At 35.8% G+C, this 22,466-nt stretch overlaps 2 protein-coding genes across 2 annotated transcripts; one reads left to right on the forward strand and one right to left on the reverse strand.

Annotated features, from left to right (window-relative positions):
• Positions 1–662: 662 nt before the first annotated feature.
• Positions 663–14,453, forward strand: LOC124157385 (protein MEMO1). Its single transcript, XM_046532060.1, has 8 exons — positions 663–897; positions 3,909–3,990; positions 4,958–5,026; positions 7,498–7,610; positions 8,691–8,802; positions 11,023–11,242; positions 12,520–12,624; positions 13,377–14,453. The coding sequence occupies exons 1-8, from the start codon at positions 849–851 to the stop codon at positions 13,506–13,508; spliced, it is 882 nt and encodes a 293-aa protein (XP_046388016.1). The 5' UTR covers positions 663–848; the 3' UTR covers positions 13,509–14,453.
• A 1,733-nt stretch (positions 14,454–16,186) lies between these two features.
• Positions 16,187–22,450, reverse strand: LOC124157387 (DNA repair protein XRCC3). Its single transcript, XM_046532064.1, has 5 exons — positions 22,291–22,450; positions 21,857–22,207; positions 21,060–21,199; positions 18,606–18,866; positions 16,187–16,683 (listed from the first exon to the last, which is right to left on the reverse strand). The coding sequence occupies exons 1-5, from the start codon at positions 22,337–22,339 to the stop codon at positions 16,435–16,437; spliced, it is 1,050 nt and encodes a 349-aa protein (XP_046388020.1). The 5' UTR covers positions 22,340–22,450; the 3' UTR covers positions 16,187–16,434.
• Positions 22,451–22,466: the final 16 nt, after the last annotated feature.

Raw genomic sequence — 22,466 nt, forward strand, 5'->3', positions numbered from 1 at the left:
TCCTTGCCTTAATAATTTCAGATATAGCTAAAATATATTTACACCGTTACCATAAGATCGAACCAATGAGATGTTCAAATATTTAAAATTTATCTAAGGCCCTAGGCTGATAAAAGATGTTCACAAAATATGCATTAATTAATCCATATTTAGAGAAAAAAATATGGTTTTAAATGAGTGAAAAAGGAATCTGTGGCACAATGTGTAATCCATTTTGCACGATGTGTAGTTTAGTGAAACTCAATTAATTCTCGCGGCAAAAACCAGTCCGCAAAAAGCGTTGGTAGTGTCACCTACGTACACTTATTTCAACCCCCAAATAACAAAAGCGTCTACACGAGGCGTTTTCATGTGCTGATGCAAAAACTGGGAATAAATGCCTACAAATTCTCAAAATTATGGTTATTACTACAAGAATGTGTATAAATTCACTATTCAATATTTTTAATCGAGTGCACGTACATCATTGAAGTCATCTTAAATAAGCAAAATTGATGATGCCGTATCTAAAGACTGGTTTTCTCAATCATTCGTTACATAATAAAATACTCGAATAAATTCAAATATATAATGCCCTTTTTAAAAATTTACGCATACAAAGGAATAATAAAACATCAACTCCTGCTTGCGTGGCAAATACGGTTCGGTCACATTCGTGTTACGGTCAATAGAGTGAAAGCGAGCCTAGACCGTCATTTTTTACTGCAGCTGTTATGTGACGCTTTTTGGGTTTCCGAGAGGTTTCATCGTAATGTAAGGAGAGAATCGAAACTTCAAAAGCTTTAGTTCTGCCCTTAGAGTGCTTGCAGTTTTAGTTTATTTAAGACTAGATACAGGAACACATTAAAATGTCCGTGCGTCAAGCTACACACGCTGGAAGCTGGTACACAGATAAAGGTAAAGTCGAAGCTGTAATAATTACGACATTAAAGCCATCTCTCCTCAGCTGTTCAGTTCACGGAGCGATGAGTAGTGTGAGGGTGGCGGTCATTGACGACAAAAATTGGCTGCGGGTGAAGGTCATCGACCTACTCTGTCAAAATTCATTGTGACTTCAATACACACCTTGCATTTGAAACTTGTCGAAACAATTACCAATATTTCTGATTAATATGGAAGGGAGATTTTTTACCAGAAAAAAATCGTTGCTGGTGAAAGTTTTAATCTCGAAATAGAATACCCTGTTCCCATTTATTTGTTTCTATTTTGCTATCGAGGATAAATTCTATGTAAACAGGTACACTTCGTGACCTTAAGTGATGTATAATGAAGTTTTAATTATGAAAACTTGGTCTTACGGTAAAGAAAATGTCTTAAAATGAAAAAGGGCAATCTTGCAACTACGAAATGGAATGCGAAAATGCAGGCCTAATGAAATCAAAACACGTATCTCTTGTGAAAAGAACCCCTCAGCTGGTGGCCATTTGATTTAAAACCTATATTCTTGAGGAAATTCTTATTAATTTTTTACATCAGTAAGTTAAGTCACGAAAATAATTCTAGGAGTAGCTCAGTGAAAGTGGAGGCATGGGGTAGGTTTGGATTCTTTGGTTATTAGTGTAATTTGTTTGAATTTTCTTTTCGCTAGGGATGCATAAACTTTCAACTCTTTTATACGGTGGTGTATTGATCAATGCAGTGAAATCCAGTCAGTTGGAATAGTTAAATAAATGGTGTCAGAGCCTTTATGTTTTATAACCGCAGCCTGAACTTTAGATCTATGGGATCAAATAGCCCCTGCTGTTTTCGTAATCACGGTTTCAATATAAAATAAAATTTTTGAATGGGAGCACCCAATCCTGTTACTTTTTTTATTACCGAAGTAGGAGGGTAGTTTTATTACCAAATTACCTTGAATTTCGTATGTTAAGTCAGGAAATTTGGAATTGGGTCCATGCTTGAGAAGAGCCTCATTATCACTTTCAAGGCAATGAATTTGGGAAAGCTGAGTGATAAGTAAACGACATTATGACTACTTTAACATGACACTCACGCCCACTGTTGATGAAGGGAAAGAATTGGCATCATGCACACACCTCAACGATCCAGATATGATGTATTTTATTATAAATTTTTAATCCACCAGAATGATTAGATGACATGAGGAAAACATTACTGTGCTCTACTGCAAAGTTTTATCTTTCAGTATTATTTGTTTTCACTCCCTATGACAAATGCCCACTATGACCCAAGGCTGGTGTGTGCTTTAGGGCATTGAAATAGAAGTCGAAGAAATCTCTTAATATAACTTCCACCAGCACACCCAATAACCCCTTTATCGTTTAACTCTCTTCTTGGACTCGCATCCCAGAGATTCCCCGCTCTCTCTCAGTGGCTCTGCTCTAAAGACATTAAAACATCTTGTACTTGAAGGCACTATGCACAAGTGCCATATTTTCCATCAATTTCATGATGGACAACAATGCTTGAAAGCTGGAATTTATGAATCGTACCATTCTTTGACATGTTTGCGAATGGTAAAAATTTAATATTATTGGTATCAGAAAAAGTGTTCTTTTTATTCTGCGGCCTATGCCACACATACGGTTGGTCCCCATATTATATCCATATAACACCCTCATGTTAGCCCTCAAAAACTATATCACTGTAGTAAAATATTGGTGAAGATAGAGAGCAAGTGTGTCTGAGTGGCCATGGACTTCAGGGATGAGGTCCCTACTGCCTTGACTTGAGGGAACTTACATCTTCATGAAAACAGATTTGGGTGGAAGGCAATGGCTGTAGTTGGTATGCTGTATTGGCTCACTGTCCTCCATGACCCTATAGCTCTTAGTATTTTATGATCGTGTTCTCCTCACCCTAGAATTCTGCTCCCCAACTTGTTAACTGTCTGCTGCACGAACCTTTATTTGCGTAACTGCCAGTCAACTTCTTCTTTGCCTTCAAATCCCTACCTCTGACACTATCCTTTCTTCCTCGGCATTTCCATTATGTTTCACCTTAGTACTCTCTCTGATTTGATGTTCCTAAATAAAATCTTAGGTAGAACTCCACGAACCAATTAAATCGTCCCCCTCTTTCATTTTAGAGTTCCTTCTCATTCATTACATGAAACTGCCTCATTCATGTTCCCCAATTCCGCTTCTCCTTATCTATACTCTTTCTTTTATAGGACTGCAGGAACAAGTCATGCTCACAGGTGCAAAGTTAAACACACCAACGGATGAAGTTCGCCATGAAAAAATATTTGACTTAGCCGGGATTCTAATCTGGATCTCCCAATTGCTGATCAAGTGTGTTAATCAGTTACACCACCAAGCCATTTTCTCAGAGCGAACCTCGGAATTGGTTGTACCAAACTTATCGGCAATTGGATCAAATAATTTGCCAAAATTTGATCGGACTTATGTGACTGATATGACATTTAGAAGTATTGTTAAAAAACTTAGTGCAAGTTTGTTAGTCTCGGAGATGAGATAACACTCAGGAAGATGATGTTAATCTTTCAAAGGGAAAATACAAGAACTTAAAGGTGCAAGGTAAAACCCATCCCGAAGTTTGATCTGAGAAAATGGCTTGGTGGTGTAACTGGTCAACACACTGGACCAGCGATTGGGAGACCCGGGTTCGAATCCTGGCTAAGTCAAATATTTTTTAATGGCAAACTTCATCCCGTGGTGTAGTTATCTTTCTTTTATGCTGAAACCCCTTCTATAAATCCTCGGGTTAAAAATATCCTCCTTCCCTGGACTTTAACTCCTATACCACAGTTTTCAAATCCTCCCTTAAACAGCACTGAAAAATCACCACTTTCGCATATTTTTAAGCCTTAATTTTTTACTTATTTTCTGTTTGACCAATGTAAAGGCCTTTGTGCTATTATTGGTGGTGAGAAATACATCAATTTTTTTGAAGGTTTACAATTTTTTGTTTTCTTATACTTGCAGGCAAAGAGCTTAATAAGCAACTGGAAGACTGGCTTGGTGCTGCAGAATTGTCGCATGGACCTGCAAGGGCAATAATCGCTCCGTAAGGATTGACTTAGGTCATAAAAAATTGAACCGAAAATATTATATTTTATGAATTTGGAGAAAACCATTTTCAGTTAAAATCGGGTTTAATGGGTATCCTTATTGAGAAGAGAATTAATCTATTTGAGCACGCCCTAAAAAAAATGATGACTGAGAACAGACGTCATCCATTTTTTCAGGGTGATTGGAATTCTGCTTTCACTCTGCCTTGCCAACCTTAAGAAACCTGCTTAAAGGGCTCTTAATTATGATAGAGAAGCACACAGTCCATTAGGGAATTCTAGATGAATAAGTAAAGATAGTGCTATTATACATTCTGTCAGCTGCCTGTAAGAATATTTTTTATTAGAAGCTTGGGGTTGAATTGCAGTTGGTGAATAAGCCAATAATCAAAGCCTCCTCACCCCTCTGCAAAGATTCAATGGCCATTGAAATGGGTGACAATAAAGTGGCAATTGGTGGGGCTTTGCTTAGAAATGAACTTAAGACCTTTAGGTCAAGCCTTAATCATACAATCCCTTTTCCATCCCTTCCGAGGGACAACTCCAACAATCGCTCAAGTGATGGTAGAAAAAATGGCTGTTTCACAATTTCCACTTTTTCTTTCAATAGCGATTATTCACCTACTAATTATGTTTGCCATTTTGTAAATGTTTATATCCATTGTTGCTTTGCATATCTTTAGGCACTTAATATGGTGTTGACATCAATAAAAAGCTATTCACAACCTACTAGATGCCGATATCTTTAGTTTCTGGTGACCTTTTCCATATCCCTTCCATTAAGATAGTGATAATCTCTTATTTTTGCAGAAAAATCAGTGTGAAAATTTTCATTGTATGATTTTGGACTGAGGAAAATTGTGATCCTCACAGATTTAATGGAATTGAAAGTCACAATCTTATGGTTGGCCTATTGACTGTTTTAGGTAATCATATTAATTTCTTTTCCTCTTGTTTTTACAGGCATGCAGGATATCAGTATTGTGGAGCATGTGGAGCTTATGCCTATCGACAAGTTAGCCCTCATGTTGTGTAAGTCCTTCCGACAATCCTAAGTAATTCAGTTTTTTATTCTTTTAGACCCAACACGATAACTGATTTGCATGATGATGGAAGTATTTGGATGGTACACTAGAGAATCCTCCCTTATCAGCCAGCTTTTCTAAATATTAATTTGTTTTTTAATAAAATCATACTCTTGAGGGAAAAACTTTTTCTTTAGTTGATGGTGTTATTAAATAGATACATATTTTGTGATGAATCAGTCGGAAAATAGCTTTCATCCCTTGATAAAATATACTCTTAGGTCTATATGAATAAATGGTTATTCATTAGATAAGAAGTGTGATATTAGTACTGAATTTCTTATTGTGGATTAACTTCATATTCTACAGTGTATGCATTTCATTTTAACAAGCATACGAACAATTTCAGTTGTACAAGGGCATCTGTAATTCAATTGCCTTAGTAATTAATTTTAGTTTGCTGGAAATTTTTAAAAATTAATATCAAATACGAATGCAGTGTGATTAAAATTGATGGAACTTTGAAAAATAATTATATTAGTGTGTATTATGTTCATACGTAATGAGTTATTCCATGTTCTAATGGATGGAAATCTGAAACATTCTTGGTAAATTCAACAGTCAAAACTATTTTATCAATTCATTGTATGTATTAAGGCATAATATAAGTTTCCAGATCCGTGTATACTGGTCTCCCAACTCTGATGGATAACCAACAGGATAGAATTGTAGGTGTTGCTTTATTTGTGTTATCCAAGAAATGAATGTCGGTCTTTGATGTACCAGGAAACTTAATTCTTAAGTGTTAAGAATTTTCAGGTTGTAACATCAAGTGTTAAATTATAGGAAAATGTGACAGATTTTGAATCTGTAGTTCGAGTATGTTTTTCTAATTTTCTGCATTAGCTCTATAGTTTCTGAAGTGGCATTGGGAGTGTATTTGGAGTTTCATTACTTATGAGGTCATATCGTGTATGTCATGTGTTTATGTCATACTATATATATATATATATATATATATGTCATTCCATGTGTGTTTGTCATGTTGTATATTACAGTGAGTCCTCGTTTAACGTCACTTACCGTTCCTGAAAAATGTGACGGTAAACGAAATGATGATAATCGAAACATAAGATCCCATAAGAAACAATGTTAAAAGTGAATATCGGCTTCTATACGCGAAAAAATTTAGCGTAACATATCTGAGGCATTTTTTACGATGGGAATTCGCTATGGTGGTCGCCAGGGCGAGCGTCGCCTGGGCATCATCATCGCTGAAACATCGTCGCAATTAAAGGAACCAAAATTATTGTTAACACGGCGAAAAAAGTGACGACAAAAACTCCGAGTTCTGCACGGAAAAATTCCTTGAAATCACTTTTTAGGTTCCTGAAAACCATTATGTCAAGTAAAACCTTGCGCACCTACCTAAGAATAGGGTGGTTTCCTATTATTTTTTTATTGCCTAAATCGAAAGATTATTACTCCTGGAGTACGTATTTCATGCTTTTAGATTTTTAAATGACGATATCTATTTTTCGCGATTAACTGAAAAGTGAAAATTTTCAAGCGCGCGAAAACGCGACGCGTAAGTATGAATGCCGGGAAATCTCCCCGCGTGACGTATTTCTGGTTCCCGTTGCCGCCCTGCGAGGTGACCTTGAGGCGAGGCTTAGCGCTGATACGACGCAGGCTGCTAGCGGGTAGCCTAGTACCCTGCTGGCTGGTAGTGCTTGGCTTAAATAAGGATTATTAATAACTTATCAAACGAGGAAAACTTTCCAACCTTAGCCAGTTTTAATAAGTGATTGTTAAGACATGTTTCCCTGAGCTCTGCGCCTCATGCATGCATTGGTAACCTCAGACGATGTTATCCTAACTCCTATCTTCTCCTATAGAAACTAGGTCCCTGTGACGTCACGTATAGTAGCATCGCATGGGCGCCAATCTGGCCCTTTTCAAGTGAGGATAAAAATGGGCCACTGCCATTCGTCTAACCCGGTATTTCTAAAACAAAATAATTTGTATTTTATGAGTACACTAATGGTGGGTAACGAATCGCAACCGATGCCTTTCGTTTTCTTTGATGAAGGAAACCACCCTATTCATTTTGCAGAAAATTTGCAGAAACCGTAATCGCAATTAACAATAAACACACCGTTTTACACTTCGTTTTGACTGACTGTATGACCGCCCGCAAAACGAACAACCTGAAACGCCCGCCGCTTCGCGTTTTTCCTCGCGCGAAATTTAAAAGACTTGACGTTATCGCGAAGCGAAGGTGCGATAAACGAATGACTATCTCAAAATTTTCGTGACGTTATCGCGAAATAACGTTAAACGGGGTGACGTAGAACGAGGACTCACTGTATGTGTCTTGGCAATACCACAAAGCCAGAGTTGCATTATCAGTTGAGAAACCAGTGTCCAGGGACTGTGATTAGTTCTTGAGGTATAAACATTGCCTTGTTTTCACAGGCGGCGAGTTTTCATCTTGGGACCATCTCACCATGTACGCCTTGCAGGCTGTGCTCTCTCAGTGAATGCAAAATATCGTACACCTTTGTATGATTTAGTGATAGATGAACAGAGTATGTAAATATTTTTTGAGATTTTTTTCAAATTGCATGGATGTTCTAAAAGTCAATATTCCGAATGAAAGTATATCAGACCTTGGTTACTGGATGATATGAATGTGTGTGTAGGAAAATAATTATTTTAGGCATGCAGTCAAAATATAATGAGAATTTCAAACTACTTATGAATTATTTTAGCTCTCAATATTTTTCATTTTGTTTTCCTTATTCCTATGTTTTGAAGATGCAATGATGAAAAACAAAGATTATGCCCATATTGTTTGGCCATTGATGAAGGCCAGAAGAGAAGTACTTAATATTTTAGAATGCAAAGAGTGATTTCATCAATGCTGCAAAAATGGAATTCCATAATATTATTTGCCCTTGGAAAAAAACATATTCCACAATTAAAGAGTCCGTAATAATTATGTATTACTATTAACCAAAGATATGGTTTGCAATTATTTTGTGAGGGAACTTATAATTAGTTGATCATTTCCAAGTGTAGTTGCTCCAAGAAGTGAGAAAAACTTTACTGTTGTAGTTTACTTCTGCTTTGGAAAACTTAAGAGTTAAAGACAATCTTTTCTCTCTGCAATTTCCAGGAGAAAGAAAAAGCATCAAGGAGATAGGCATAGCATAACACCATGTATACTCTTTCAGGCTTATTGGTCTCTTGAAAAGTAATGTCATTACTTCATCTTCTATATTCCTAGAGATGGAATGCACTCAGAAGCTATGCCTTAAATAAGTTAAATTTTTAGTTATACATATCAGCTTTAAATATGATGTGGCTTGTAAATGTTATGTGTACCAAAGAAACTATCAAGAAATGAACAAAGGACATGTGTCTGCAAACTTATCTGAAATTCCTGATAAATGCAAGTAAACTCAATGTGAGTGAATGTGTAATAACTGCATTTTGATCGTGTAGAAGTTTTATATATATATGTATAAAGATTTGAGTGTATAATTATATAATTTTTGTTATATGTAGTGAGGATTTTTAGTAGAACTGACTGAATGTTATTTATAACCCTATCCTTTCAGTTCATGGTTAATCTGTTATATACATTTCCTGTACTTTATTTCAAGTATATTCTGAGTTGGCTGCAACCAGGCAGTTTGAGTGGATGAAGCAGCAAGTGGATGAAGATGAACATAGTATTGAAATGCACCTGCCGTATATCGCTAAAGTGATGGAGGAGTGAGTCATATCATAGTTTAGTTGAAATCCCTTACTTTCAGTAATGGTCTGGCAAATGCTTGTGGCCAAGCAGTGAAAACAACTAACTGCCTATTAGAACATAATAGGTTAGCTCTGGGATAATAATTTTATTTTTTTAAATCTGCTTTTTTTATAAAATTATTTTGCAGTTCATTATGAGTTTTTTATTACATTAAAATGGTAAATATGCTCATAGGACATCAGGATGGGCAAACAAGAATTATGCTACTGTAGTGAAAACTTCTCAGTGCTTTTTCGGTGAGGTCTTATGTAGGAACCAGTGATTCGTTGATAAATCGATAAGTAAAGTTAACATTACCATGATTAACAAATTTAAATTATATTGGAAATGCGTCATATTTGGACTCATTCTTTTTTTATTTGGCATGCATTCCTAATCTTAGCAGTTATAGCCGAAAGTTATTGGTTGTCACCGAAGAACACAGTAGGTGACTCATTCTATCAGGGTATTTAAAAAATTAGGGACCAGGAAGGCATGTGAAAAGAGGGGACCTGGCAAGAAGAGGATGGGGGGAGAGGGTCTTTGAAAGGAAACACTTCCAATTTTTCTAAGGTAACTTGAAACTTTTACTCCATGTCTCTGAAATTTTCTCTGGATATGAAACCCCTGGCTCCATCCATTCTACTCCCCATTCCTCTACCATTTTAAATTTTTCATGGGGAAACTACTTAGAAACATTCTTAAAAATGTCCAAAATATACTGTTTGGTATAATTTTCTTTGGAATTTTGTTTGTAATATGAATATTTCAATCCAATCAAGATACCTTAGCATTTGTTGAAAGTCAGTGTAAGACACTTATGGGCCCAAAAGTGACTCATGTTGCAGTTTGCCTTGAGAAACTGGGAGCTTTGAAGAAGGTAGGCAGAAAAGGGCGCATTGGCAAGAGAGGGGGAGGGGTGAAGCATGTTTCTAATGTTCTCATGTAACTTGATACAGTAGATTCCGGTTAATTGGGACATATTGGGACTTGTGCACTTTGCCCCAACTAAGCGGCTGTCCCAATTAGGCGAACTATCCTGTAAACGGGCATAAACAAACGTTGAAATGATAGAAAGAAGACTAAAGAATGTTTATATTGCAACATAAGTTTATCGATCTATTAAATTGATTAATAAATCAGCGAGTTTAGTTAATTTATTATCATTTTTAAGAATTATAACAATTTAGCTAAAAATATTTTTTACAGCTTTGGGCGATCCTGAATGAATGTCTTTTACTAAGTACTATTAAAGAAAAGTCCTATCCTCTTGCGGATATTATAATAACAAGAGCTTTCAAAATAGGGCAAGAATAGGAACATTTGTGAAAAATAAGAGTAAATCAAAGGAGGAAAATATAAAAAAATGGTTTTCTGAGAACAAAAAAAATTAATTTCGTCGCGAGTATAGAGTCTATGTCGCAGACTCATGGCCCAATAAAGCGGCATTCTGTCCCAATTAAGCGGAGAATACTCTGGGATATTCCTCAATTGGGTTCTGTTCTTCAAGATCTGGCCCTATTAAGCGGCTGCCCCAAGTAACCGGTGGACCCATTAAACGGAATCTACTGTATTTTATTTTGAATGATTTAGTCTTCCTAACATGAACCCTACACAAGCCATGATCTCAGGTTTCAGAGGCTTGATGGGTGGTCTCGGAGGGGAGGGAAACGTCAAAGGGGGGACTGAGGACTGATGGGTGGGGGATAGCAGATTTTGGTTTAGGAAATGTGGGACATAGTTACTATTCTTCGGTGCTGAGATTGTGACGATGGTAGTTCCATCTCTTGGCGAAGATTCACACTATGTGCCGGTCGTGTTTAGCCTTAATGCTTATAACATCTTTCTAACAATATTAATTAATAGGGTAAGAATGAATTTTAGCCTCATAAATTGTAAGATTACCTGTTATTTTACTAATTTCTTTATTTACATTTATTTATCGAGGGAATTAAATGTCTAAATTTTGTGGGGAATCATGTGCTACTGGTGAATTTACAGCTTTACTCAAAAAATATTCCTCATTCTGCTATTGGTCATAATTATTTGTTTTATTCTTTGAGGAAAGTTGGGTTGGGTTTTAAAATTGGTGAACTATTGCAGCTTTTTGAGAGAATTTAATGCTAATCAATAATAAGAATTAAGTAAGATAATCAGGAACACAGCTATTTTCAAAGGAGCCTTTTTTTTCATTTCAGCTTTAAATCTGCTGTAACCATTGTTCCTGTTTTAGTGGGTTCACTAACTCCTGAAAGAGAAGCAGATTATGGACGCCTTTTTGCTCGTTATCTATCTGATCCTCGGAATTTATTTGTAATCTCATCAGATTTTTGCCATTGGGGACAGAGGTTTCGATATACTTATCATGACCGTACTTGGGGTGAAATTCATCAGTCTATTCAAAGGCTTGATAAAATGGTAAGTGAAATAAATTAGTGTTTAATATCAAGTCCTTTTCATTTTAAAGTCTTAGTTAGTAAACAAGCAAGTTATTAAATAAAATTGACTCTTGAAATTCTTTGTCCTTTATGGATGGAGGAGCTCTCACAGTAATTATTTAAAGGACTGTTTATCTATTCATGATCATTTTGATGATTATGTATCTTTTGTGTTGATTACATAGAAAAAGTAGTTGTTTTTAGGTGTGTAAGGGTAGGAAAGGGAGAACTGAAGGAAGTGGAGGGTTGAGATTTTGGGTGGGACTGGCTAGGGAATCAATGAGCAAATAATCCAACGAAAAGTGATCAGTTGTCTGATAATGGGGGTTGGACTACATAGTGACTGGTGTTATGTTTAAACATTGAAATTTTTATTTCATTTACATTATGCAGGATGTATTGTGTGTGTTGTTTGTCAGTGATTGGAAATTTACTTAAATGAGCAGTAACATAATGCCAGTGGTAAAACTGTGAAAAACTGCCATTTCCTAATAGTAAGTAAGGTCATAAGAAGTTATTATAGACTGTATTAAAAAGATTCACTGAATTCCAGAAATTGAAATTTAATATGCTAACCCAAATTCATAATCATTAGTCAACAATCCTAAGTTTGATGCAGCTACCCATTCATCTTTCCTGTCTGCTAGCCTTTTCACGTTGAAGTGCTTCTTCTCTTTCACATCCTTAATAACCTGTACTATGTAACTCATTCAGGGACTTCCCTTGCCCTTCTACAATGGTAGAAGGACCAGTGGAATTAATATCGTGTATTTCAGCTTCATGTTACCATTTGAAGAAAATGGGTTCTCTACACAGTGTTACTTTTTAACAAGTAGTATGCTCAAAATTGGAGCTGAAAGCCTACTCAACCTGAACATCTATGTTAAGAGATTCAGTGTGATGGAAAATGTAAAGAATATTGTTAGTTTAGGTACCCATTTCTCATGAATGGTGAATATTGAACTACAAAAGAGAGTAGCTTTTTAGTAGATTTTAAGAAGTGCTGCTTATAGCTCTACTATGGTGTACATTATATAAATGGGAAATTGTACATACATATTAGTTTTTAGTGGATATGCAGTATTTGTGTCCACAGTAATAATTTTTCCCGACACACTCATCCCGAAGTATGGATTTATCAAACATTTAAGACTAACATGCTATCCTATCAGATGTTACATCCACATTTTTTGTCAACATAATTTTGGAATTCAATGAGTCTATAGGGACTACTAAATTTTATCATATGTATTCCAGGGGATGGATATAGTGGAATCTCTCAATCCATCAGCATTTACTGAATATCTTAAGAATTATGGAAACACCATCTGTGGACGGCATCCTATTGGAGTTCTCCTTCAGGTGACTATCAATTACATTTCCTGTGTTGATACTGATGTAATGCATAAACAATATATCCTTACTTAGTATGGACTGTCATGATGGATTTTATTCATGGTAATCAGTTTTGAAGCTGAATTCACTTAAATGGAGATAATTCTTTTCCTTTGTATTCAAGCATCAGAGCATATTTGTGACTCATTACGTGGTCATTATTTCCTTCATTTTTAAAAGATTAGTACAAGTGGGATTGTCAAATCTGTAGTAGCTAGTGTATTGTGAGTTGCTATAAATTATGATGAAAATCTGTGTCTCATTATTATTAGTTCCTATTGACTTTAAGCTGAGCTCAAGCTTGCATTGAGAACCTCTTAGCTCTTTCAGCTACTGTGCTGATCTGAAAAGGTTTTAAACATTTTTACCTAGATCATTCAGCTAGTGAATGAAACATGAGTGGGTGTTCATACATTTCTTTCTAAATTATAGTACATTAAGACTTTAGTTTATTATGTTGATCTTCCGAAAATCTGCTGAAGAGGTAACACATAGTCTGTACCTCAGATCTGAGTGAATGAATGCATTCAATCTTTGCAAGTACATACTAATGAGAGTCCACTGTATATGTTGAATTTTGTAGATGATAATTCATGGCTCTTAAATTGAGAAAATTTGGTACTGGACATTTTTGTTCTAGATGAAATGACTTGTTTGATTTGTGCATAAGTGTGCTAAGGTTAGTGATGATAACATGTTGATATTGGTCTCTCAATCAGGCTGTGAGTCACCTGGAAAAAACTGGACAGAAGATGAGTATGAAATTCCTCAAGTATGCTCAGTCTTCCCAGTGCCGCACTATGAGTGATTCTTCTGTGAGCTATGCTGCTGCCTCTCTTGTATTTGAATAGAGGGCTTGTGATTTTGTGATTGGTGGCATTGTTCGAGAGCCATTATGCCAGGAAGCCGAAGGAAGCACCTTTGGCTTTCTTCCCTTGCTCATTTGTGAAGCAGTGAGTGAAGTGGAATAGGATTCCCGAAGAATGAAAGGGATAATTATGGCCAGCATTTGAATCTCACCATGTATTGCACTCTTGTGAGTGTTTTGGCCATTGATGTTTATCTGAATGGGTTTGAAAAAAATTGCTATACTTAGGTCAAGATGAGGGGTTGTGGTCTTCTGTCTAAAATTCCCAGTACACTTCAAAGAGTATAATCATAGAATGGGAGGGTCCGTGATACAAGGGGAATCTTGCTGTGATATCCCCTCATCAAAGATGTAAAGTGACGTGATAATGAAGACGGTCAGTCTTGGATCTCTTGCAAAAAAATTGAAAAATATTTTCCATAAGTTTCCATTTTGAAAACTAGGCCTAGATACATGTGTTGTTACCTTGTTGTATATTTAAATGGCTGCAAGAAATATGGGAGTGTCATAAAATCCCACTTATTATGTCAAAAAACAGGTATAATGAATTTAAATGTATGAATGTTTGGTTAGTTATCATATTTAGTTTAGTATGCTAGCTCAAATTTTTGGTATCTCATGTTGCTGTCATATACAGCTCTGAATGTTGCATTACCTATGTATGTACAACACCTATCCAGGGTTTAAATGCACCTCTAGACTCAAGTCTTCATACGACAAGAAACAGTAATATTTTACATTAAATACTTGAAGAGTATCACAGAATCTACAGAGGAATTACAAGACTTTGGAATTTGTTGTTGACACAAATGGTGGTGAAGTTCATGTCCTTCAATAATTGTCATGCATGTGTTTTTATGCAAGTGTTCAGATGTCAGTGGTGTGATTACTATGTGACAGAAAGATGAATAAAACAAATCAATAAAAATTCCTTAGTATTTGAATTTTACTTTTCAATTGCAAGGTGTAGAGTGCACACAGAGGGAACTGTAGTTCAATTATCTTAACAGGCAGATAAAATATTTACTATAATTTCCCTATCAGTAATATCATTGGTTTCAGTATAAATAAATTTATCTAATTGAAATATGTATCTCAATGGAAAAAATTTGTGCAATTTTTTAACTCGCTAGTTTTTTATTATTGCAGCTGACGCATAGCTATGTTTCATTGAAGTTGGATGCCTTCCCCATATCTTTACCTGACTGGTTGCTATTATAAGAGGTCACTTCATCAGGCTTCCAATTTTCCCAACCCTTGAGGCTGTTCAGCCCCGTCTAGTTGTAATAAACCAGTCAAAACCATCCCATATTCCTTATGTGTGATGATCATTAGCCATCATAAACTCAGGAATTTAATGAAAACATTTGAATTTTTTTTCAATTATCAGAAACATGATGATAATGATTTTTCTTTCTCCTCAGCAGTTGGTGGCACATTCATTCAAAATCAGTCCACTAATGAGCACTGCTTCACTTCTATTCCGGTCAATTGATATCTTAAATGTATCAATTTCAAATAAATAATTCCACTCCCAAACTATTTAAGTTTTATTAGCCATTGGCACTATTTTTGGTTCCTTTTCAATGGTATTGATGCTATCATTTTGTAATTACACATACAACAGACTCCCGATCATCCGACTGCGGTATATCTGTGTTGTGGATTATTCGTGCATGATTTTCACTCTCATTCAATTTTTCAGCGATCATTATTAAAAAAATAAAATCTGAGGCAAAATCACTGGAATTACTGCATTAATGCAAGGATACACCTGGCTTATTTATCTGTTAGAATGCCCTTCGTAAAACGGAAGCGATCGTGCTCTAGCTGCATTCATGGAAGCACCGTGTTTCTGTTTTCCAAGCCTCGCAGCGTGCAACTGCACTCCGTGATCATGGTTACAAGTCCTGCAGCAGTTGCAACCCGGGGAACTCGTGCAAGAGGCGACCACATGGTGTGGTGCCTGACAGTTTAGTATCCAACGTCAATCATTGGTTTTGAAGCATTCATGCAGACCGCTTTTCTGTATCCGTGATCACAAAACCATGGATATGTGGTTTCCGAAAACAGGCCTTAGATATAGCATTAATAATAGGAGCACAACCATGTTATCGCTGCTAAAAAGATCGCGAACTGGCGAAGAAAGCTCTCAATGAATATGGGAAGCACTCTAAAGTAACAGCATAACTGGATAAAAAATATATATTGTTTGTTTTACGTAAATTATGAACATTACAAGACGTTAAAGTGAAAGTTTGGGTTATCCATGTTTTCCGATTATTCGTGCCGTCTCTCCCCATCATTACGCCGGATAATCAGGAATATGAAGTATTTAAATTTCAGACTTTTCCTAGATTTTAAAATTGAAAAAGCCATTCATCAATAGCAACTGTTCCTTTGAAAACATAACCTAGAAAGATACATTCCTTTACCTTTCACTTTGTCACTCAAGAGAATTTTTCATCCAAGGAAATGATAGTCGTTTTAGGTATACATAACTAGCTATTCATGAATGTGGAGGAATTAACTCAATGCCTCCAGGTAGTCCACGATAAAATCAACAGTCCTAGAAATACAAGTGTCGTACGTATCCCAATTTACAGAAGATTACATTGCTTAAAACTTATTGTTAACATTTATAAAGAATAAAAATGTGTAAAAGATCTCATTGCTTTAATCATCTTAAAAACAATTAAAAATCACCAGGATTAAATGATTTGGCCATTGAATCAATCACATGTACCATCCATTACAATATAATTTAAAATGTATTAAAACCTTTTCATAACTTAATAAATAAACTATATAAAATGTAAAAATATCACTAAAAGCAAACATTAAATAATATAGAATACATACATGTGTGTTGATGAGCAATCAGCATTAAAAAAATTTTTAAATTGAGTTTACGGTATTCCTTCAACTCCAGACTGTAGAACAGCAAATTGGCATTTACTTGGGGGAAGTTCTGGAGAAAATATGACTTCTAATTCCCTAATGAGAGTCCTTCCATCACCATTTTTTTCTAAGCTCATGTAGGTCTGGCTCCTGGAGGCCATGATGCGTGTGGTTACCATATTAGCCCAAGATAATCCAAGGGCAGGTATTTTCTTTTCTAATCCAAAGCCTTGGACATTATCCATTGCATCTGAAACCTATAAATATGTTTGATTGCATAGTACATTTCTTATTATCATACAAGTTTCACATATGTGATGAATAGCAATGAAATAAAACAGATATTTCTTCAGCCTCACAAATAAAAAATTGGGTACCACCCAATAATTTTACGTGGGAAATATTTGGGTACTTCATACTATGCCAATTTCACACAGGCAGTGGTGATTAAGATCAGAGAAGGGTACAATTCATCCCAGATGTAATTAAGATACAAATTATTCAATATTAATATAATATTATGCATGGGGCAGAATGGAGGGGTAATGGATATGGAGGAGACTTGGGAGTAAGAAAGTTTTTATCAAACATGAAGAGCATCCACAAAAATTTTAATGAAGTATTGCAGTACTCTCCTTCCACAGGACAGCAATAATGGATGAAATGTTAGTAAAATCCCATTTTACAATTACGGTATTTGACGGCATATATAAGACACATATCAAAAAAACCACTTGTGTCTTACATGTGAAGGCTTGACCAATATGGGTTAATGTTCAGTACAAACTCCCTTGTATTTCCTAATATGTATGTACATGCTTATAATTCAACTATAGAACGTTGTAGTTATCATTGCTAATTATATTATTAAGCTCATTGCAATTATGTGTAGTCATTTATTATTAATGCTATTATATATTGATAACATTTTTCTCATTTCTGTGATATCTAAGCAATTTGGGAGCAAGATATGGAACGAGCTAGATCATATAAATACTTAATCAAGCTTGTTTGATACCTTGCTTCCATTTATAAGATTGTATAAGCAGTTTGGGTGTTAAGCTTTTGCACAATCTTTTTTTATTGTGTGTGCTATACTGAAATGAGGGAGTGTCTTGTATGCCGTCAAATGTGGTACTTCTGGCATAAAACCACAAATATGATCCAGAAGTACAATTTTAAGGTATTTTTTTAAGCATCCACATAACTGTCAAAATTCATATGCATAAACAAAGATACATAAGTTAGGATAAAATAAAGCGTGGAGTCTATGAAGAAATGAGTAATTGTAGCACCTCATATGAGGTAAAAATTTGCATTTACCATAAGAATGAAAACAAAAAAACACTGAAAAACAAGGAAATGGGCATCACAACCTCCACGTTAGCCAATTGTTAAATAGAGATGTATCACAGCAACAACAATTTTCACTCAAAAATCCTCCACGCAGCAGAAAAAGGAAAAAAAATTAGGTGCGCAAGAACAAATACTGTATGTGTCTGAATATAGTCCCCCCATTTTTTCCAAAAATGCCAGTGATAAAAGTTAAGGGGGGCACTACATTCAAACCCATTTTTTAAATTTTTTTCCCGAAACTCAAGACTCAAAATTAGGGGGGGGACTATATTCAGAGGGGGACTATATTCGGAGAAATACAGTATGAACGATCCAACAATCCAAGAACAAAATTCACATATAAAATAAAAGTATTATCATTAATGCCCAGCACTGCTGATACTGTTTCAATATGGAGTATGAAAGTTTGCAGAAGACGCTACTTGGTTTCATTAATATAGATAATTGAGAGACAAACTGAGCTCAAGACTTTCTAAGCCGGCCTCGGTGGCGGAGGGGTAAAGTCCTCGCCTGCCAAACCATAGGTCGTGGGTTCGAATCCCGCCTGGGTAGGTGATCCCTATCCAGGGCATGGATGTTTGTGTTGTGCTTTGTTAATATTAAACCCTCGTTGTAAAAGGCTGTTATGTGCTGTTTACGGGGGATGTGATAAATAAATAAATAAAAAATAAATAATCTAAACATGTCTTACAAATAAAATAATCAACCTATAAACAAACAACTCTTACAATATCAAGTAAGCTCTAACTTTAATTTGCAGAAGAAATCAAAGTTAAATAAAAAATAAATTTGCAATAAGGGACAAAATACTCTGAGTACTGACCTGATTCACACAAATGACGGATAACCCATGAGAACTTGACAAACTATGTAGTTCACCACCAATTTCCTTTAAATCTTTAGCTCTGGAGAGAATGTTACTATGGATGCTTTTTCCCTGCTCCTCCTTGGCTTCATTGCCGTCATACTCACAGCTACCGCGGAACACCCCAGCAATACTGTCCAATACTATAAGGCCAAATGAAAGGGGTGAAGTTCGCAGAAGATGAGGAATTCTAACTTGAAGGCATTCTTTCAGCGAAGCCTAAATGAAAAGGAACAATATTTAGATTAACTGACTAAAAGATGAATTCGTTAACAAACAAGATCACTTGTAAGTACATTTTTCCATGCAATCATTAAAATAGGTAAATACTTGACATCCAGGAATGCCGACTTACAAAAAATATTGGGGGGGCCCAAACCGGAGATCATGCCCCGCGAAATTTTCAAAGTACATAGTGAGTTTTAAGTTTTTTAAGCATTTTAGAAGAGTCATATGATCAACATTAACATTCATAACTCGAATCTTGATATCTGGACACTCTGGAGAAAATCGACAAGCCTGGCACATTTTTTCCTCACACCTATAACGAATTTTTGAGGGGGATCGGGCCATTAGATGACATGCACGAGATTTAAAAAAGAATTAGACCAAACTCGACGCATTTCTGACAATATTTTACTTTCTTCAGCTCTAATTGTTTGCCGCAAAGTTTTCCATTTACAAGTAGACTATACTAATATGCAACATTTTCCAAATAGCACAATTTTCAAAGAAACAAGTGCACCATTAACCCCTCCAAGAAGGATTGGAAATGCCAACTGCATATATCACTCAGCGCGCCAGGCTTCGCTTTGAAGGTAACGTCACTGAAGCAAGATCTGACTTGTTCGTCCTTGACTCCCTCATTTGTAGCCTCGTTGCTTGAAATACGGAGAGAGCGGGCTCCTTCCCCTCCACCTCTCCTTTACGCGCTTCTGCTACCCACCCCTTCCTCATGCTGATCGGTCGAGCACTTCGACGCACGTGACGTTAATGCTGTATTAAATACTGTTAATTATGTTGCTGATTGCGCGGTTACAATTTCATTTAATGATATACTGATAAAAATGTCTTTCATTGAGTAGAAACACTTCTATTGAGATTAGGAAAACCAATGCATGCCATGTGCATGCACTGTGGTGTGAAATTATCGAGAGGAAGTGCTTAATTCACCTCACCATACTGAAGCATGTTCGGGTGAAACACAAGTCGGTACGCGATGAGAAAGAGACAAAATTCGGGGGAAACGTCCATGTCGAAAATTTGAATTCAGTCAATGGCAGTGGGGTAGCCATGAATTTCATTTGGGGGGATCCAAACAACCAGGGGGAGGGATTTTTAAACAATAGTGTACAAAGTAAAGGGTTTTAAACTAATTGTAACACCCTTCATAATCAAAAAAACTTCATTTTTCAAAGAAATCTATTTTAGATTCATGATTTTTCAATATTTTGATTCCTTTTATGAAGGAAAGTATATGTGTTTTTCTATTTCGGGGGGTCAGGACCCCACGGAATTCCTGCTCTTGCTACGCCACTGGTCAGTGATTTATGCGAAGATTTTTCCTATTTTCATTTCCAAACCTAAGCGTAACAGTTTAAGTCCTGAGCATGTAAAGATGTCTTTAAAAAAACAACTTGAAAGCTTATAAAAATGATTTTTAATTTATAAAAATATTAAAATGTGTATGAAAATCTAAAAAGTATTATTTGATTGTATGCACTCAGAATAAACTTGAATGATTACTTCGTTTAATAGCAGGAATTTGAAAATGCATTTGGATCCAAAAATATCCGATCCGAAAGATCCGGCTCCGAAAATCAAGGATCCGATCCGGATCCGAAAAAAATCCTGGATCCGTCCATCCCTAGTTTATATACTGTTCAAGTAATGAAATGATAGGGAGGTTTCCTATTTTAAAAATTCACTTGACTTCAAATAGATGATTATCTCTTACAGATTGTGAGATCTCACACAAATAATTACGGTAAGTACTAAACCGCTGATTTGAAATAATATTTTCTATCAAAGAAAACAATACAATAAAAGGGCACAATAAAAAAATGAACTGGTCAGATAATTTTGTCATCCAAGTAATACTCCATACACCTTCAAATCAATACTTCAATAATAAAGCTAATTTATATCATGCTGATGGCCATACTTAACTTTTCTGCATGTGCAATATAAACATTAGCAATATTCTACATTACATGTTTTAATGTGAAGCATATATAGGTGCACAGAGATTATAAAGTTGGAACACCCTATACTTCCATGGAACCATCCCTTATTATTTGTGATTTAATAAGTAAAAAATTTCCACTGTAATTGTAATTGAGCTCCATTGCATATTTTCACTGCTACTTTCTGGTCTGCCATAAATATGAAAACTGACATAAAGACACTTACCACATCTGCTATATGTTCCACAAATATGTTATCGCCAAGAGCCATTCCACCAACTTCAGGATATCTCTCAGGAAATATTTTCATCAACTGTCTTAACCTCTGTGACGGGAAGGGATCTTCCGTGCAAATGAATATTGTCCCTAGCAAATAAAATGACAAACAGTTTCATAAGTACATTGACATTTTCACAGTATAACAATCACTGATTATATTGTTTCATTTGATAGAATGAAAAACGTCTACGTAATTCAGATCAAGGCTTTTATATGTAATCTTTGTTTTTTCTATCCATAAAGTCATCGCAGAAACTACCAAAGATCACATATATCATATGAAATAATATAATGTTAATATTTCTTCATTTTCCATCTGGTCCACCCCTCTCCCTTACTTCACGGTCACTTCTGTCTAAAGCTCATGGCCTTATAGGTGGAGGTGTGATTAATTACAGTTAGTCAACGTGTATGAGGCCACGATTTAAAATTTTATTGAAATACAATTACAATAATACACTCCTTTCCAGCAAGCCAGGTTAATGTCCGTCGCTTAAATATTTATGTATAAGTCTTCAATCGTGAGGCGGTCCTCTCGAAGTGCAAACATTTCTTCAATTTCGACAACCCAAGAGTTAAAATTCCGAGGAAAATATGGCATGACCATTTAACTCCGGTCTCTCCTTCCTCGCGAAGAGCGGAAATATGCATTATATAAACATATGAATTTATAGCCCTGAAGACAAATTCTGGCAGCTGATACTATAACAAATTAAAAATCACTATGTTTGATTGAACACTCACCTAATGGTGACGAAGTCCTCTGAAGAGATGGAATTTGTGCAGCAAGGGCTACTTGCAAACAGAACTGGGTTTTACCAGAACCACTGCCTCCGCACAGTTCTACTACTCCACTTCTGGCTATCCCACCTCTTAAAAATAGATCTAACACCGGACAACCAACAGACAAACGTCTTCCCCACCATCTGGGTGCCGAGGGCTCATGGCTTAACAAGGTAAATACTCTTTTTGGATAGTGGGCATGTGCTGATACAGCTAAACGCAACTGCCTTATGTCGCTTAGTGATAGATTTGCAGATGTTAAAAAATCTGTTTCAGAGGCTGCTAGTATGGATTTAACACTTTCTATTCCCGCTATAAAGAAAACAAAGTATTTTAGAGAATTATTCTCCATCACACCTGAAGAGGAATCAATGAAAAAGAATGATGAATAATACCTTCCTCTAGACTCTCTTTTATCCGACGGTCAATATTCAAGTCTTCCATTTACACATTGCACATTCATACAACAGCGAGGCATACTATCATCATTAAAGAGTTTGAATTCAATATTTTCTAGATTCTAAAATTTCCCGCTCACAGCCAAAGGACACACCGCCACGCTGTTGTCATC

This window comes from Ischnura elegans, chromosome 4, assembly GCF_921293095.1.
Source record: "Ischnura elegans chromosome 4, ioIscEleg1.1, whole genome shotgun sequence".
Classification (NCBI taxonomy): Eukaryota; Metazoa; Arthropoda; class Insecta; order Odonata; family Coenagrionidae; genus Ischnura; species Ischnura elegans.

Excerpts from the sequence above, each read along its gene's own strand:
- LOC124157385 (XM_046532060.1), top strand. The coding sequence starts at position 849 with ATGTCCGTGCGTCAAGCTACACACGCTGGAAGCTGGTACACAGATAAA. Across the intron at positions 898-3,908 it reads AAGCTGGTACACAGATAAAG|GCAAAGAGCTTAATAAGCAA; the intron begins GTAAAGTCGAAG and ends TTATACTTGCAG. Across the intron at positions 7,611-8,690 it reads TTTAGTGATAGATGAACAGA|TATATTCTGAGTTGGCTGCA; the intron begins GTATGTAAATAT and ends CTTTATTTCAAG.
- LOC124157387 (XM_046532064.1), bottom strand. The coding sequence starts at position 22,339 with ATGGAAGACTTGAATATTGACCGTCGGATAAAAGAGAGTCTAGAGGAA. Across the intron at positions 18,867-21,059 it reads TGGAACATATAGCAGATGTG|GCTTCGCTGAAAGAATGCCT; the intron begins GTAAGTGTCTTT and ends CTTTTCATTTAG. Across the intron at positions 16,684-18,605 it reads CCGTCATTTGTGTGAATCAG|GTTTCAGATGCAATGGATAA; the intron begins GTCAGTACTCAG and ends ACATATTTATAG.